Source organism: Colobus angolensis, unplaced genomic scaffold (assembly GCF_000951035.1).
Source record: "Colobus angolensis palliatus isolate OR3802 unplaced genomic scaffold, Cang.pa_1.0 Scaffold20, whole genome shotgun sequence".
Lineage (NCBI taxonomy): Eukaryota > Metazoa > Chordata > Mammalia > Primates > Cercopithecidae > Colobus > Colobus angolensis.
In genome coordinates, this window is record NW_012115155.1 from 124,697 (window position 1) to 140,070 (window position 15,374).

At 42.9% G+C, this 15,374-nt stretch overlaps 1 protein-coding gene across 1 annotated transcript in view; it reads right to left on the reverse strand.

The window, feature by feature from the left end:
- CCDC93 (coiled-coil domain containing 93) overlaps positions 1-15,374 on the reverse strand; it is a 95,410-nt gene that overhangs the window by 55,528 nt on the left and 24,508 nt on the right. Inside the window, exons 7-10 of the mRNA XM_011941605.1 lie at positions 11,938-12,038; positions 3,757-3,793; positions 929-1,021; positions 591-641 (exon numbers count right to left, since the gene is read on the reverse strand). Coding sequence (XP_011796995.1) covers positions 591-641; positions 929-1,021; positions 3,757-3,793; positions 11,938-12,038 — 282 coding nt within the window. The remainder of the gene's footprint in view (positions 1-590; positions 642-928; positions 1,022-3,756; positions 3,794-11,937; positions 12,039-15,374) is intronic.

A 15,374-nucleotide genomic window follows, 5' to 3' on the forward strand; every position in this document is an offset into this window, starting at 1 on the left:
TCACATACAAATACAAAAAATTAGCCGGGCATGGTGGCGGGTGCCTGTAGTCCCAGCTACTTGGGAGGCTGAGGCAGGAGAATGGCATGAACCTGGGAGGCAGAGCTGGCAGTAGGCAGAGCTGCCACTGCACTCCAGCCTGGCCAACAGAGCAAGACTCCATCTCGAAAAAAAAAGAAAAAGAATGATTCTTTCACACTTGGCTATACCTTCTGGACAGGCTCTGGAAAGACCAACCATAATCTCAAAAATCCTGCTTCCCACCTAGATAGTGGAGGAAGAAAGCAGAAGAGCTGCCTCAGCATGAGGCATAACTTGTGGGCCAGCTCCAGCTCTTCCACAGGGGCCCTGTGAACTTCCCAGCAGGAATATTCTGCTTTCACAAGGGTCCTTCAAGTCTCCCTTCTAGAGGTTCCCATGGATGACACACAAGACATTAAAAACAGATTACCAAAAGGAACTCCCCGGGGAAGAGGTACTATGTGATGGTGACAGGGGGTTCTGGAGAAGGTGGGCTCTCTGGGAGAAGACCCCAGCAGGGCAGGGTGGTGACAAGTCCCCATCTCCACACCTCCCCGACTCCCGCTCACCTCCTCATTTGCCATGGCGGTCATCTTGGTCATCAGCGACTGAATACGCTGCTGAAAGAAGAATGGATGGGAGCAGCAGTGAGCGGTTCTGAACATGTAAGGCAGAAGCAATATGCCTACACAGATCTTTGTGGTGATATTCAAGGGTGTCTTCCTGGATCTCGTCTTATGTGAGCCTCAAAGGCAGGTGATAAAAGGAAACTGGAAGGTGTGAAAGGCCTGCTTGCAGCAGCTGGCTGGGGGAGGTGCTGGCCATTTGGCAATGCTAGAGATAAGAGTACAATTTCTCCCAAAATGACTTACACAGAAACCTCAGAGTGCCTACATGGACCACACACCTCTTCAGCTGCTTGAAGCTCATCTTCCTCGTGGGCATCAGCTTTTTCTGTAGCTGACAGCCCTGCTGCAAGCGCTGTTTTCTTGTCCTCAGCCTGCAAGGGAAGATGTGAAAACAGCTGAGCACGGGAGTTGGAGACTTAGCAGAGAAAGGACAATACTGCCAAGAGGCATGAGTCTGTGAAAGAAACAAACCTGCAGAGCAGCACCACCCCGAGACAGTGGAGACACCCCGAGACTGTACTGACCCTCCACTCAAGTACAGGGCCGGCAGGTTAAGCTTCAGGAACTGGCAAATGCCTGTTTCCACGTCCCAACTGCTCACCGATTAAATTCAGGCCACACATTTGCCTGATCCACCCTTCCACTCTGACCCAGCCTTCCCTGTCCTTTAACACTTTCAAGAGCAGATCACTACTAAAGGAGTGTTTCTTCAAACTGCCTGTTAAGATCAATTAGTGGGACATAAAAGTAATTTGGCAGGTACGACTAGCATCTGTATAAATTAACATAATGGAACATGCCAGAGTGCTTTGTACTGAGGGGTTAAGTACCGCTTAGTGCAATTTTTGTTTTGGTGGTATTAGTGTGTGTGTACTGAATCATGATGAAAAATTACACGTTTACTGCTTAGAGTAATCAAAACAGTTTGAATACCACCGGTCTGAAGGATGAAAACTGCCTTATCTAATGATCAAGGAGCATGCTCTGGACTCAGCCCCAGGCCTTAAATGACGCACATCAAACTCAAGGCACCCTGGATTAACTGCTGCCTCCTCAATCACAGGCTATAAGTTTTTTTTTTTTTTTCTTTTTTCTTTTTTTTTTTGTTTTTTATTATACTTTAAGTTCTACGGTACATGTGCATAACGTGCAGGTTTGTTACATATGTATACTTGTGCCATGTTGGTGTGCTGCACCCATCAACTCGTCAGCACCCATCAATTCATCATTTATATCAGGTATAACTCCCCAATGCAATCCCTCCCCCCTCCCCCCTCCCCATGATAAGCCCCAGTGTGTGATGTTCCCCTTCCTGAGTCCAAGACAGGCTATAAGTTTTAATTCTATCTCTGCCATCCACCAGCTGGGTGACCTCAGGCTTACCTCTGATCCCTGCATGTTAAGAACTTCTAGGGTCAAAAGAGAGGTTGGGTCTCAAATGCCCTTCTTGGACCATCCCAACTCTAGGATGTTTTTCTATAACGAGTCTATCATTGCCCATGGGAACACTGTGAGCTCCTAACTGCTTGGACACATCTACAGGCGATGAGACTTCTAATTCAAATGTGCCGTCTGCCATAAAAATGACAGGATAAGTACAATTTAAATCCTATTTCAGGGACATTTCATGATTTTTCCAATCATAACCAAATCGCCCAGTCATATATAAAGACAATCTTTTCAGACTTAAATTACATATCAAAGTAAATATACACATCAAACCCTTATTATACAGCAGATAAAACATGATATAATGAAATCCAGAAAACACGCTGCTTTGCAGGGTATCATTACTCAGTTGAGTAAAAAACACAAATGGGGAAAAAATAAATAATGAGAAAACAAAAAAAGAAGGTATCGTCAGTACATGACTAAGTACCAATAACTAACACTGATAATAATAATGTTTATTAAATGTTTACTATGTGTTGGCTCATTCTAAGTCCTTTACATTTCCATCTTCACAGTAATGCTGTGAGATAGGTACAATGATTATTATCCAAAGTCACTCCGTGAATGGAGGAGCTGGGGCCCTAAGTCGGCCAGTCTGGCTTTAGAACGGTACTCTTCGCCATTGCGGGTGGCTGCAGTGATTGAGGCAACAGTCACCACAGGAAGCAGAGGGGGAGCCTGGGGGAGCTGCACAGTGGAGTGGGTGACAGGGGAACAGCAGGGGGAGTGTGCCCTGTTCAAGAAATCTGGGGATCAGGGGGAGAATGAAAAGAGGTTAATAACAGATCTTTTTAAGAGGCCACCGACCACTTTAGCTGACACTTTATTAGTTAGAAAGCAGTGGCTATGAGCACAGGTTTGATGTCAGACCTCTGGGTTCGGATTCTTATTTATTCACTTCAGAGTTATGTGACCTTGGACAAATCACTGAGCCTCTCTGAGCATTAGCTTTCTGATCTAAAAAGCAGAAATAAGTATCCTCCTCATAGAGCTGTTCAAGGGAGTAACTGAAATATAGAGTCCTTCACGTAGAGCCTGGAACACCGAAAGGGTTTAGCAACATAACATTTATGTACCTGCCCTGCTGCTGACAATGAAGCATCATTAATAAACACATAAATTAACAGAAATCTTTGGGCATCCTTTGTGAAGTTAGAAAAGCCATCCTGACTTACCTGGCCCTTCCATGACTAGCTGTTTCAACAGAGGGCAGGCCTGTAATTCACAGCTGTGCTCTACCTAACATCCTGTTCACATCTGTCCAGAGTCTCTCACCTCAGATGAGGAGTGCTCTGGGAGCCCTGGCAGTGGACTTCATCTTCATAGTGCAGAGCTACTAGACCCCAGGTGACTGACCCTGGGCCACAACTTTCAATCACCCCTCATTTCCAGCCCCAGGATGAGACTGCTGCTTTGCTCCCCAATCTGCAGAGGTGGCAAGCTAGAAAAGCTATGACGGAGATGCAAGGGCCAAAGGCAGCTCACACATCCCTGCTATCCCAGCCTGTCCGGGGATCAGGGCCTGGGCAGCAGCAGCCCTGCCACATCCCCTTCCTGGGCTTCCCAGGAAGCTGCCTATCCTGTGATTGTCAGAGGTGAAGGGAGTCACTTCCATCTCTCAAATATTCTCTCCTATTATCAATGTTTTTCTTACCTTCTCCATTTTGCTCTGGCGGCTAAATCCATATCTCCTGAAGACCACAAAAAAGGAGTTTAATTACTACTCAGAAAATTACAATAAATTCAGTCAAATGCATTTTGGTTGACTTTTTACATGAAAAGCATCAAGAGATTTTATGCCATTTGGTGACTAGAGAAAAAGTTACAAGTTACTAAATTACAAACATATTCCACTGTCTTTTGAATACAGGGCCAGCCACCCTACTTGCTATGCAAATACTATAATGTAAATTGGAACTCTCAGACAGTATAGAGTGCAACATTTCCCTTAAGTGCAATCATGACTTTTTGAATCAGGAACTGCATTTCAGAGCCACAGTTTAAGCTAAAAGCCTTAAAAATATCTATATAAACAAATGTAAATGTGTTTCCTTAAGCCAAACATGCCCTTTAATGGCTACTTCCGTAACTTAGATAGCACACTTTTTATTCTCAAACATAATCCAAGCATGATGCCAATAATGTGTACTCACTTCACACAACCTTAAATTCAAAGAAACACACAAACCCAATTCAGTTTCAAGTAGTTTATTTTCTGGCTCTAATTAATCTATGTTTTTTAAAAATGCAAGAATAACAATGCGAAAACCATTCAAAAAGCAAAACGCAAACCACTCAGCCTCATACACTTTTAAGTGATTTGTAAGAAAATAAAGTTAATACAAACATTTAAGGAGAACAAATTGAGCTGGGCGTGGTTGCTCACACCTGTAATCCCAGCACTTTGGGAGGCTGAGCCCGGCCTATCACCTGACCTCAGGAATTCGAGACCAGACTGGCCAACATGGTAAAACCCTATCTCTACTAAAAATACAAAAACTAGCCAGGCATAGTGGCACATGCCTGTCGTCCCAGCTACTCGGGAGGCTGAAGCACCAGAACTGCTCAAACCCAGGAGGCAGAGGTTGCAGTGAGCCGAGATCACACCACTGGACTCCAGCCTGGGTGACAGAGCAAGACTCTGTCTCAAAAACAAATAAATAAAAATAAAGAACAAACTAAAGGCTACTCTCTGCCTCGCTTCTGCATGCCTCACTTCTGGGTTGTGTGGTCACCTGGTCTTGGTCCTCCAGCTTCACTCCCCACACTCCTCCTGCCCATTCCTTGTCCAAGGCCAGATGATACTTTTGGCTTCTTGATTTTCACATTTTTTTCACTTATGTTTAGTTTGTTCAGCGAATATTGGAAAAAACAAATGTGAAGGTAGAATCTTTGCCCTCAGGAGAATGATACAGATATGATACTCCCTTGCACCTAGGGTTCTGAATACTATTAAGGTTCCACCAATCAGATGCATTTGCTAGAGTTTTCTTCTGCATTGGCCTGATGTACATTTATCAATGGCAGGCCTCTTCCCTCAGGAGAAAACAGAACCTCCTCAGGAGCCTCATAAAGCCTCTCCTCCATGGTTCAGCCTAACCACTGTTTCATCTCACCACCAGCAGCACGTTCTGTGTTCCTATTACACTTACTGCCTGAACAGAGAGCTCTGCACACGCTAAGCTGTTCCCTTCTCTCCCCCGCTTCCCTATTCAGCCTTCACCCCTCAGCTCTAAAGCCTCCTCCCCTGTGAAGCATCCCCCATGCACATGTGCTCAGCCTGGCCTGCCCATCCCTGCATCTGTTCATGCTCCTCTCACTTCCCAGATGGTGATTATGTGCAACTGCTACATATCTGTATCATTCTCCTGAGGGCAAAGATTCTACCTTCACATTTGGTTTTTCCAATATTCACTGAACAAACTAAACATAAGTGAAAAAAATGTGAAAATCAAGAAGCCAAAAGTATCATCTGGCCTTGCAACAGATTGTCAAATAACTGGGGAGACCAAAAACTCACTGCTGGGCAGTGTGTCCACCCTTTAGAAATAAACCTATAGGTCCAAAGTGTAGCAGACCAAGGTTAAATTTTGGCTATCCACACGAATTCTGTAAAGGACCTTATGGCAGATTCCGTGGACTGGCTTAATATCCAGTGCATCTTCCAGTACTGCAGAGGCTGGAAAACAGACTATTTTCCATACTCCCTTGCACCTAGGGTTCTGAATACTATTAAGGTTCCACCAATCAGATGCATTTGCTAGAGTTTTGAATATGGAACAGTTAAAGGAGGAAAGAGGGAAGCATAAGGGATCCATTGTGTTGGCGTAGATCACAGTAGAAACCACCAGGTTCTGAGGCTAGCAGCTATCACAGTGGCTTCTGGTTTTTCAGAGCTCCCTAACTTGACAGAAGCAGCATGGTTTCCTTCCTTGTCAAACCACTATAGCACTAGCTTCCTAATCCTACAGAGTGTGAGCTAGCTTCCTGATTTTGGAGGCAGAAGCAGCGTCCTGGAGCTCCAGTTCTCATGTGAAGCTTGAGAGCTGACCCTGGATCAGCCTAGTTCTCATCTGGCCCTGTAACCAGTCCCTTCTGCTGAAACTAGTGGGAGAGTACTGTTTTCTCAACCAGGGAACCCTGAATAATACAGTCTTGCCCAAGTGTCCCACTCCTACAGAAGTGTCCTTGCATCTTGAGTATTCATCCTTCCTGTTTTACGCCTTTAGTCTGTGGAGACTTTTAGGGCAGAAGACATAAGGTCCTTCTCTAAGGCACAGGGACTTCACAGATTTTCCAAATAAGGAAGTAAACAACCAAATCTGAGTGACTTGATTCCCAGGACAAATCTACTCCTCCTTAAAGACAGAGGCTCTGGGAAGACTCTTCTAAGTCACCAAAACTACATTAGCCCCCTAGATGTGAGCTTCTGTGAGAGCCAGTGCACTCACTGTATGGTGAACATAATTATCGGTCATGAGTAATCCTCTAAGCCTTTCTGTCGAGCTCCTGGAGAGGAAGAAATCTGCTTCATTCACTTTTAAAAAATATTTGAAACACTGACTTATAATTCATGTAATATAAAACTCACCATTTTAAAGTGTATTGCTCACTGGATTTTAGTGTATTCACTATGTTGTGCAATCATCGCCATTATGGAAATCAAGAAAAGTTCCATCACCTCAAAAAGAAACTCTGTTACTATTGGCAGTTAATCCCAATTCTTCCCTATTCCCAGCCCTTGTCTACCACTGATCCACCTTCTGTCTCTCTGGATTTACCAGTTCTGGAGATTTCATAGAAATGAAATCACGCAATATGTGGTCTTTTGTGTCTGGCTTCTTTGACTCATGAGAATATTTTCAAAGTTCATCCAGGTTGAAGCGTGAATCACTACTTAATTCCATTTTATGGCTGAATAATATCCCATTATATGGGTAAGCCACATTTTGTTTCATCAGCTGATAGACATCTGGGTTGTTTCTACTTTTTAGCAATTATGAATTGCTAAATTCATAATTGTGCAATATATTATGCAATATATTTACAGTGCTACTATAAATATTCATGTACAGTTTCATTCACTTCAGTATCCCCACTGCCCGGCAGTTCAGCGTCCGCCACATAGTAGGCACTCAATCAATAGTTGCTGCATGAATGAAGAGTCCACGTGATTTTTCTAAAGGCCTCATCTATGTCACAAAGTAGTGAGGTTTCCATGACAAAGCTCTGTTCTTAACTGCCTATTAACTACTGCCTCCCTTTCCTCTTCTCCTATCAGCCCTGCCCGTTTCCCCCAAGTGCCAGCTCTCACTGCAGTCCCACATGATTCCATTTGCTCCTGCATTCCTCTTCTTTGGCTCTGACTCATGGATTCTTGCTACCTACACTGCTGGCGCCAAAGAGCCCCTCCCATCATCCAGTTCACTTCTTCACACCTTAGACATAGGACCTGGTCTTTAAATCAAGGATGTACATTTAGAACAGCACAGTACAAAAGAAATATAAAGAGGGACATGCAGACAATTTTTAAATTAGTAGGTTAGTAGGTTCACATGCCCAAGTTATTCCAAAGATAAACATTTTCCATTAAGTAAATCAAGCATGAATTTTAAAATTTAAATTTAACTTAATTAAAATCAAAATTCTGTTTCTGGGCCACACTTGTTGCATTTCGATTGCTCAATAGCCACGTATAGTTAGTGGCTACCATACGGGACACCACAATTCTAGAAAACAAACTAACTTTTAAGAACAATTATCTCAGGCCAAACGAAGACATTATCTGTTTGGAATACAAAACAAAATAGGGACATAAAAAGCCCTAAATACTAAGGACTGTGAACTCTGTTCTTTATTCATTTGACAAGAATTTACTAAATACCTTTTATGAGCATGTCATAGGCCTTATCGTCATCGGAGATATAAACAGGTTGGGAGAGATACGTCATATTTTATTTACTAACTACAGAATGCTGGAGTTAGCCTGTTCCTCAGTATTCAAGGCCTAACTTTGAGTTGCCTGGAAGTCATTCTAGGCACTCCAGCATTCTGGAGGCTGTGCTCCAAACCTCCTCTTCCGTGCTCCAAACCTCCTCTTCCAAGTCAAATATACAGCACATAAAATGCATTTCCCCAGAGTAGCAGTTTCATAGCACGGTTAGGTGCTTAAGTTAGCCTCTCAAAAATGAATGAATTTGTAATAAAATTGAAATATTATAGGTGTGCAATTTTGTTTATGTTCAAAATCAAAACTACGAGTCTTGTTTTCCTAACACCATTAACACTTAGAAAAATATACCCAAACCTGCTTTTTAACATATAAACAGTCCTTAAGGCTTTCAGCATAGTTGACGAGGCTCATAATTCACCTTTATTTAAGCAACCAAGAGTCAAAATAGGGGGAAGGAGATGGAATGTGGATCTAAAAGCCAAAGGGCACCGTGGCACACGTGTAAGGCTGATGAGTGACCTTCAACCCCAAGGAAGAAACACTGATTTCAGACCTTCTTGCTCTAGAAGTCAAAATACTTTCCCTCTGACAAGACGTAAGATAAGGTAGAAAACAGAAACACTGGCAGGGGATCTGGACTCCTAACGCAGTGATGCCACACTGTAGTGGGGGGTGGGTGAGGAAGTCAGGAATGCCGCAGTGTTAAAGGAGAAAGGAAGATGGAACAAAGTGAGTCCTGGGGCCAGCAGGGGGCCAGCCTTGTTTGACAGGGGCTGGGGAGAAAAGGGCCAGAGGGTGAGACTTCCCATACCCGTGCTAGAGGGAGGGCTAGCATGAGGGGTAATAAGTGAAGGAGTCCAAGGGCTGTTGCCCCCAAATATGGCACCCTAATATGCTGAATAACTTGAATTAAAGGCACTTGACGGTCAGATGTTAGAACACGGTGTTTTCTCTCATCTGTATAAAGACAGGACCCATTAAAGAAAACACAAGTGTCTTCCATCCACTCCCTGAAATCTCATTATCTACCACAGAGCAAGAGACTGAAAATTAAACACCATACCTAGAACCCAAACCATGGTCTGTTTCCCGTCCCCTTCAATTTCTAGACAGTCATTTATTAACCATCGTCTGATTCCTTTCCCCAAAACATCATTTACTACTCCTCAAACTGGCGTATTTCCCCATCTGCCTTTCCCTGTGAAGAAGGATATATATGCATCGGGACATCACTGTGTTACTGGGTAGTCACACTTCTGTGGTTTTCCTCCGTACAATAATAAATTATGTGTGCCACTTTCTCCTGTTCATCTGCCTTTTGTCAGTTCATTTTTGGTGAACCTTCACAGGGCCAAGGGGAAGCTCCCCTCTTCACTCATGCACAAGCACAAAAGCACAAGGAGAATTGTAAGGGGAAATGGTCACATGTGAGGGCGTGTGAAAACTGAAAACTGTGGCTGCTAATAATGATGATTACAATAAGGAGAATGATGACAGCGGCTAGTGGTTAACATTTACTGAGTGTTTTCTACAGTGAACAAACTGTTCAAAATTATATACATATATATACACACACATATAGTGTCATACAATCCTCATTTAATGGGAAAGATGTCCATGCAGTGGAGAGTGCTGAACAGAACCTAGAGGAAACAGACTGCCAGAAAGGAAGGGAGCAGCCTTCCCAGGGAGGTGGAATAGAACACACACTTGCTGGGGCCTGTACGTTTGATCTGATTTGCTCTGTGAGTTTTAATAACTATTCTCTTCTTACTTAGTTTCAGACCAAAGAACAGACATGGCCAGTCTTTCTAAAACTCAGAGCCTAAAAATATGCTCTCACTGAAGGCACAAACAGTATTTGCAGACAATGAAAATGACATGCTTTTGGAGTTCCAGACACCTTAGCTGAAGTACTAGTCTGAGCCTCTTATTAGTTTACGACCTTAAGTAAGTCATTTTTTAACCTTTCTGAATATTGTCATTATTAGTCTCAAAGAGGAGAATGAGCTAAATATACTATCAGAATGTCCTAAGTACCCACTACTCTACCTGCCACAAACTTAGCTTCTCCTTGCCGAAAAAGCTAAAAAAAAGTAACATCTCTCTCCCACCCAAGAAAACCCCAAAAACCTAAAACCTTCAGGAAATGCCCACCTAGCCTTCGAAATGAGCAGAAGTCAGCATGGCCATACCAACAGGAACCAGGACTGGTATCAAGACACTGGTTTTTCTCAGAGTTTGAAAACAGTCATGCAAAATCTGTCTTGCTTCCTTTCCTAAAGACAGCCAAGCCAGATTCTCACCTTAAACTGCATCAATCACTCCTGAGGACAGGCAGGGAGGCTCTGAACTTTCCCAGCCTTCAGATGGTGATACTAGCTACCATCTACAACGTATATGCAAAAGATCCCATTTGAACCTGAGAATTTCAGAACAAGAATATGTTCTGAAATTTTGTCAACATTGGTCTCAGCGAGGTGGACAATTTACTGAATTTCTAACTCCTTTTCATCCTCAGGAAAATTCGATTTTCCATGATGATGGAAAAAATGGACACATAAATAATACAAACTCACAAAATCCACTACATTCTCCCAAGAACTTCTTCATTCTGGGACACGTGACACCCACAGAGATTGTCTCTCCAGCTTTGGCTCTCCCAGAGCTGTGCAGCCTCACCTGCTCACCTGCAGGTGGGCATGGCTAGAGAGACTCTGTCATGATTCCCAGGGCTGGCTTCCTGAGCACACAACCCGTCCACTAGCACAGTGCCCCATGTTTAGAAGGGTCCTCACTTGGCTGTTGTTGCTGTCTTTAAATTCTTAATAATTAATCATCATTAATAACTGCTAACAAGTTACTTGGCATTTTCAGTACATAGCTAGTCCAGGTGACGCCTGACTTGGAGGAGGCATTCAATTCACAGTAGCAACTAGTGAACTGTGGGGGCAGCCATCACACACAGCCTAGGGCCAGAACTACTTCAATTTCCTTTGAAACAGACTAGTTTTTATTCTAAGGAAAAAAAACAAAAAACAAAAAACAAAAAAACACAAGCAATTGCATACACTTCCATTTGGAAACTAGAATAATTAAGCCTAATTTCCCATTGGTTCTCTCCAGTACCCTAGAGGGCAGGCAAAGCCATCAGATGCTCACTTAGGGAAATGCCAGTGGCAGTGCAGTTAGTTCCAGCCACCCCACAGGGGTTGGGCTGTGAGGCAGAGCAGCACACAGGAGCCTCTCCCAACACAAAGGAAGCACAAGGAGACTTACTCACATCAAGGAATCAGTTACCCTAAGAAGAGAATGCATGATGTAAAAGAAGGTTAATGCCCAGTGACAACCAAAAAAGTCAATGGGGAGAAGCATGTCCTTGCATTTTTTTTAAGTAAAAACTAAGGATATAAAATAAGACTTTTTTTTTTTTTTTAACTAGAGATGTTTTTAAGAAGCGACAAAACTACTTCTAAATTCTTCATTTTCCTAGTTAGGACAATATTCACAGGAAATGGAAATTATTATTCTAACACTTAAAGTGAAATCACTGAAACTGCTTTCATTACTTTCATTTACCTGAAGATTTTAACAAACAGCAGGGGCATGAAGGACAGAGTACCTCAGCCTCTGTAAATTCCTGGAACACCCCAACTCCCAGAGGAGGGCAGAGCCAGGTGCACGTTTCCAGAGAGGAATTACAAAGGATGCCCATAGAAACAGGTAATTCATTACCAGAGAAAAGTCCCTGATGATGTTGGAAATCTCATGGCTGAAAGCAGAAACTTAATCAGGTAGAAGCCAGTCAAGTTAATCCCAATGAAGCAACTTAAATTAGCTTTTCTTTTAAAAGAGACACCTAGACTGGGTCCCACTCATTACCTGCCATATTCCAAAAGCGTAGCATGGATTCGAGATTCTTCATCAAGCAGCTCCTCTGCTCCCTGGTGGCGTCTGTATTTCCGACGGGGCTTGTACACTTCCTAAGTGGATGAGACAGCCAAGTTACTGAGTGTGAGAAGGCTCTCCTCCTGAATTGGTTGCTGGATACCTCCAGCCATGGGGTATATTCTTTTTTTTTTTTTTTTTTTTTTTTGAGGCGGAGTCTCGCTCTGTCCCCCGGACTGGAGTGCAGTGGCCGGATCTCAGCTCACTGCAAGCTCCGCCTCCTGGGTTTACGCCATTCTCCTGCCTCAGCCTCCGGAGTAGCTGGGACTACAGGCGCCCGCCACCTGGCCCGGCTCGTTTTTGTATTTTTAGTAGAGACGGGGTTTCACCGTGTTAGCCAGGATGGTCTCGATCTCCTGACCTCGTGATCCGCCCGTCTCAGCCTCCCAAAGTGCTGGGATTACAGGCTTGAGCCACCGCGCCCGGCCTTTTTTTTTTTTTTTGACACAGAGTCTTGCTCTGTCGCTCAGGCTGGAGTGCAGTGGCATGATGTTGGCTCACTGTAAGCTCTTCCTCTACCATGGGGTATATTCTAAAATTATATATATGCACACATATATATCCTAAACGAAACACGTGGCATGTAGTAAATGATCAATAAATGCAAGTCTTCAGCCCCAGATGAAGTGGTTTGCCATTCTACCCCAAATGAATGTCCTTCTTGACCACTAAGCTGGCTGTCAAATAATACACTAGTAATATCTGCTCAGGGCTCTGGGTGCAGGTAGGCAGCTGCTATGCCAGCAAGGTATTCGGGCTGCTCACCCCCACATCTCTCTTCTTCCCTACTACCCGGGTTTATTGCATCTAATCATTACCTGGACATCACCACAAAAAACACTACTATCAGGTTTTTCCAGACACTGCATTTTATTTTAACTGGAATTGTTCCCCATGGATAATTCTGGTTAACTTTATTATTTTACTTTAGTATACAGTTTCGAGCATACAGAAAACCATTATTTCTGTAACATATACGATATAATCTCAAACAATTTTGTAGAAAAGGAAATGGATCAGGGCCTGAGATGATGCTAAAGTTGTTCTTAAAAATTCCTGCCACAAATATTCCCCAGTTTACTGCTGGTGCCTACATGAATAGGAAGCTATAAATAACATAAAACACACTTACAGGGAGATGCAAAATAGAATCAACTTACATGGTGTCAGTTACTGTGCCTGGTTTGGCTTCCAATGAGCTCTACTATTACAGCTTGAGCTTAACTGCTATTATCCTTAGTTACAACTGAAAGAGTCAATAACCCAAGGCAAGAAATTGGATTCTTCTGAAAAAAAAAGGATTGACTCCAAAACAAGAGCATACTGACACCAACAGCTAAAAGGCTAAAAGGACCTTTTATTCCGCCAAACAATGACAGTGTTGGCTTTTGTGAATTACTCCTTACATGTTAAAGTATAAAATTTCATATACATCTCACCTTTCTTTTACACTTTATAAACCACACTGTGAAGCAGAGACAGGGCACATACCATTAATTTCACTTTACTATTGAGGAAGCAGACATTGAAAAATTTGTCCAAGATCCCTGGGACACTATGAGGCCTGACCCTAGGTAACCTGGTTTCTCATTTCAAGGCTTGTCCCTGACACTAACTTGCCCCATACTGCCACTCTAGCCACCCACCAGTCATTTCAGCTAGCCCTCTCACAAGACTCATTCTACAATATGAAGCTGCCACATGGATCACAATAATGGTCTGCTGAAGTAATACAACCTAAATGTCAGGGCCTTACAGGCCAACTAGAAAGACCTATTGCTAAGTCACCCCTTAAATCAACAGGGGTCAGGAATACTGATGTCCAGTCCTATCTCTGCCACTAATCAGCTGCATGACCTTGAGAAAGGCAATTCCCCTCAATGGGCCTCAGTTTCTGCATCTGGAAAATGAAGCTAACAGATCTTGAAGGATGCTCCCAGGGTCTCTTCCTTTGTGTTCTTTTAATCCTGTAAAGATACTGACTTGGTAACATAATTCCATAAAAAAATTAAAGTCTGAGATTAATAAAAAATATACCATGCTTTACATGATGTGCTCTTAAAAAGGAATATAAAATCAATTTACTCTTCTGTCATTAATAGTGGTAGCAACAGTAATAGTTACCACTTATTGAATAGTAGGTACGTGCCGGGCACATTCTGCTATATCTGTGCTGCCCATTTGATCCCCGCATCTATGAGTGTAGTTGTCCTTGCTATCTTCTGTAGACGAACTTAGGCACACAGAGGTTAAAAAACTTGCTGATGGTGAAAAAGGCAGTAAGTGATAAAAACAGGATGACTCCAGAACTGAGACACTTAAGCACTTTGCAAAATGTCTCATACCTCTACTTTCATCACCCTTTATCTAGGTTCTGATATATATATATATATATATATTTGCAGATGGTAAAAGGCACACACACAGGGTTAAAAAAATTAAGCTGACCCTTTTGTAAAGCAGACAACTCTTGCACTGTGAGAGTCAGAGCTCTACTTTGCAGGTCTGGTTACAAGTCAGGTTCACCTGTCAGAGTAATTACTCTGAGTTCACAGTCCTCAAGACAGGGAAGGGAGGTAGAACGGCACAGCACTATGGCAGTGTCTGCAGCAAATCCCTGATTGCTTCCCTCATGATTACCACAGACAACTTTTTTACTGAAATAATGGAACAGGCAGCAAAACAGCCACCACCAATATGGCATTCTACAGTCAAAACCTCCAGTGGGCCAGCCCATGCCCAACTCAACAGGAAGCAATACTTTCCACTGACCTTAACAGCTCATCCACACAGCCCAAACCCAACTCCAACAGATCCATCTTACTTAGCCTATGTGTCCTGTCAGTAACTCTGCCTTTCACCTAAAGGGACCCCATAGATGTTTTCACTGCCAAGTGCAATGTGCTGAAAGATTTCCTAAAAGCTACTATAAATGGGACAAATAAATGTTTCTCCAAAATTCTCACATTAATAAAACAACAACAAAAAGGAAGTGCCTGGGTATTGACTGAAAGAAACGATGAAAGACAGAAGGATGGCAATCATTTCTGTAGAATCTTCTCCAGTGACACCCCTCACCCTTGTTATTCCATTCTCTTTTACCTGAGCTCTGCTATGTAAGTATATATCTTCTGCTCTTTGAGGTACAGCACCAGCCCCAACTCAGGTCTCCTTGAGTCCGCACTGAACAGTATGACTTGGTGGGTAAGAATAAGATTGCTGTATTATATAAATGAGCTAAACATGGTTCCTGCATTGTTTACTTCTTCACAGAAGACTGACACCCATTGGCTCAAAAGCTGACCAGCACAAACTCAAATTTTTACATATCAAAATGTTTCATACATAGCCTAAATAATCAGACTTTTTGT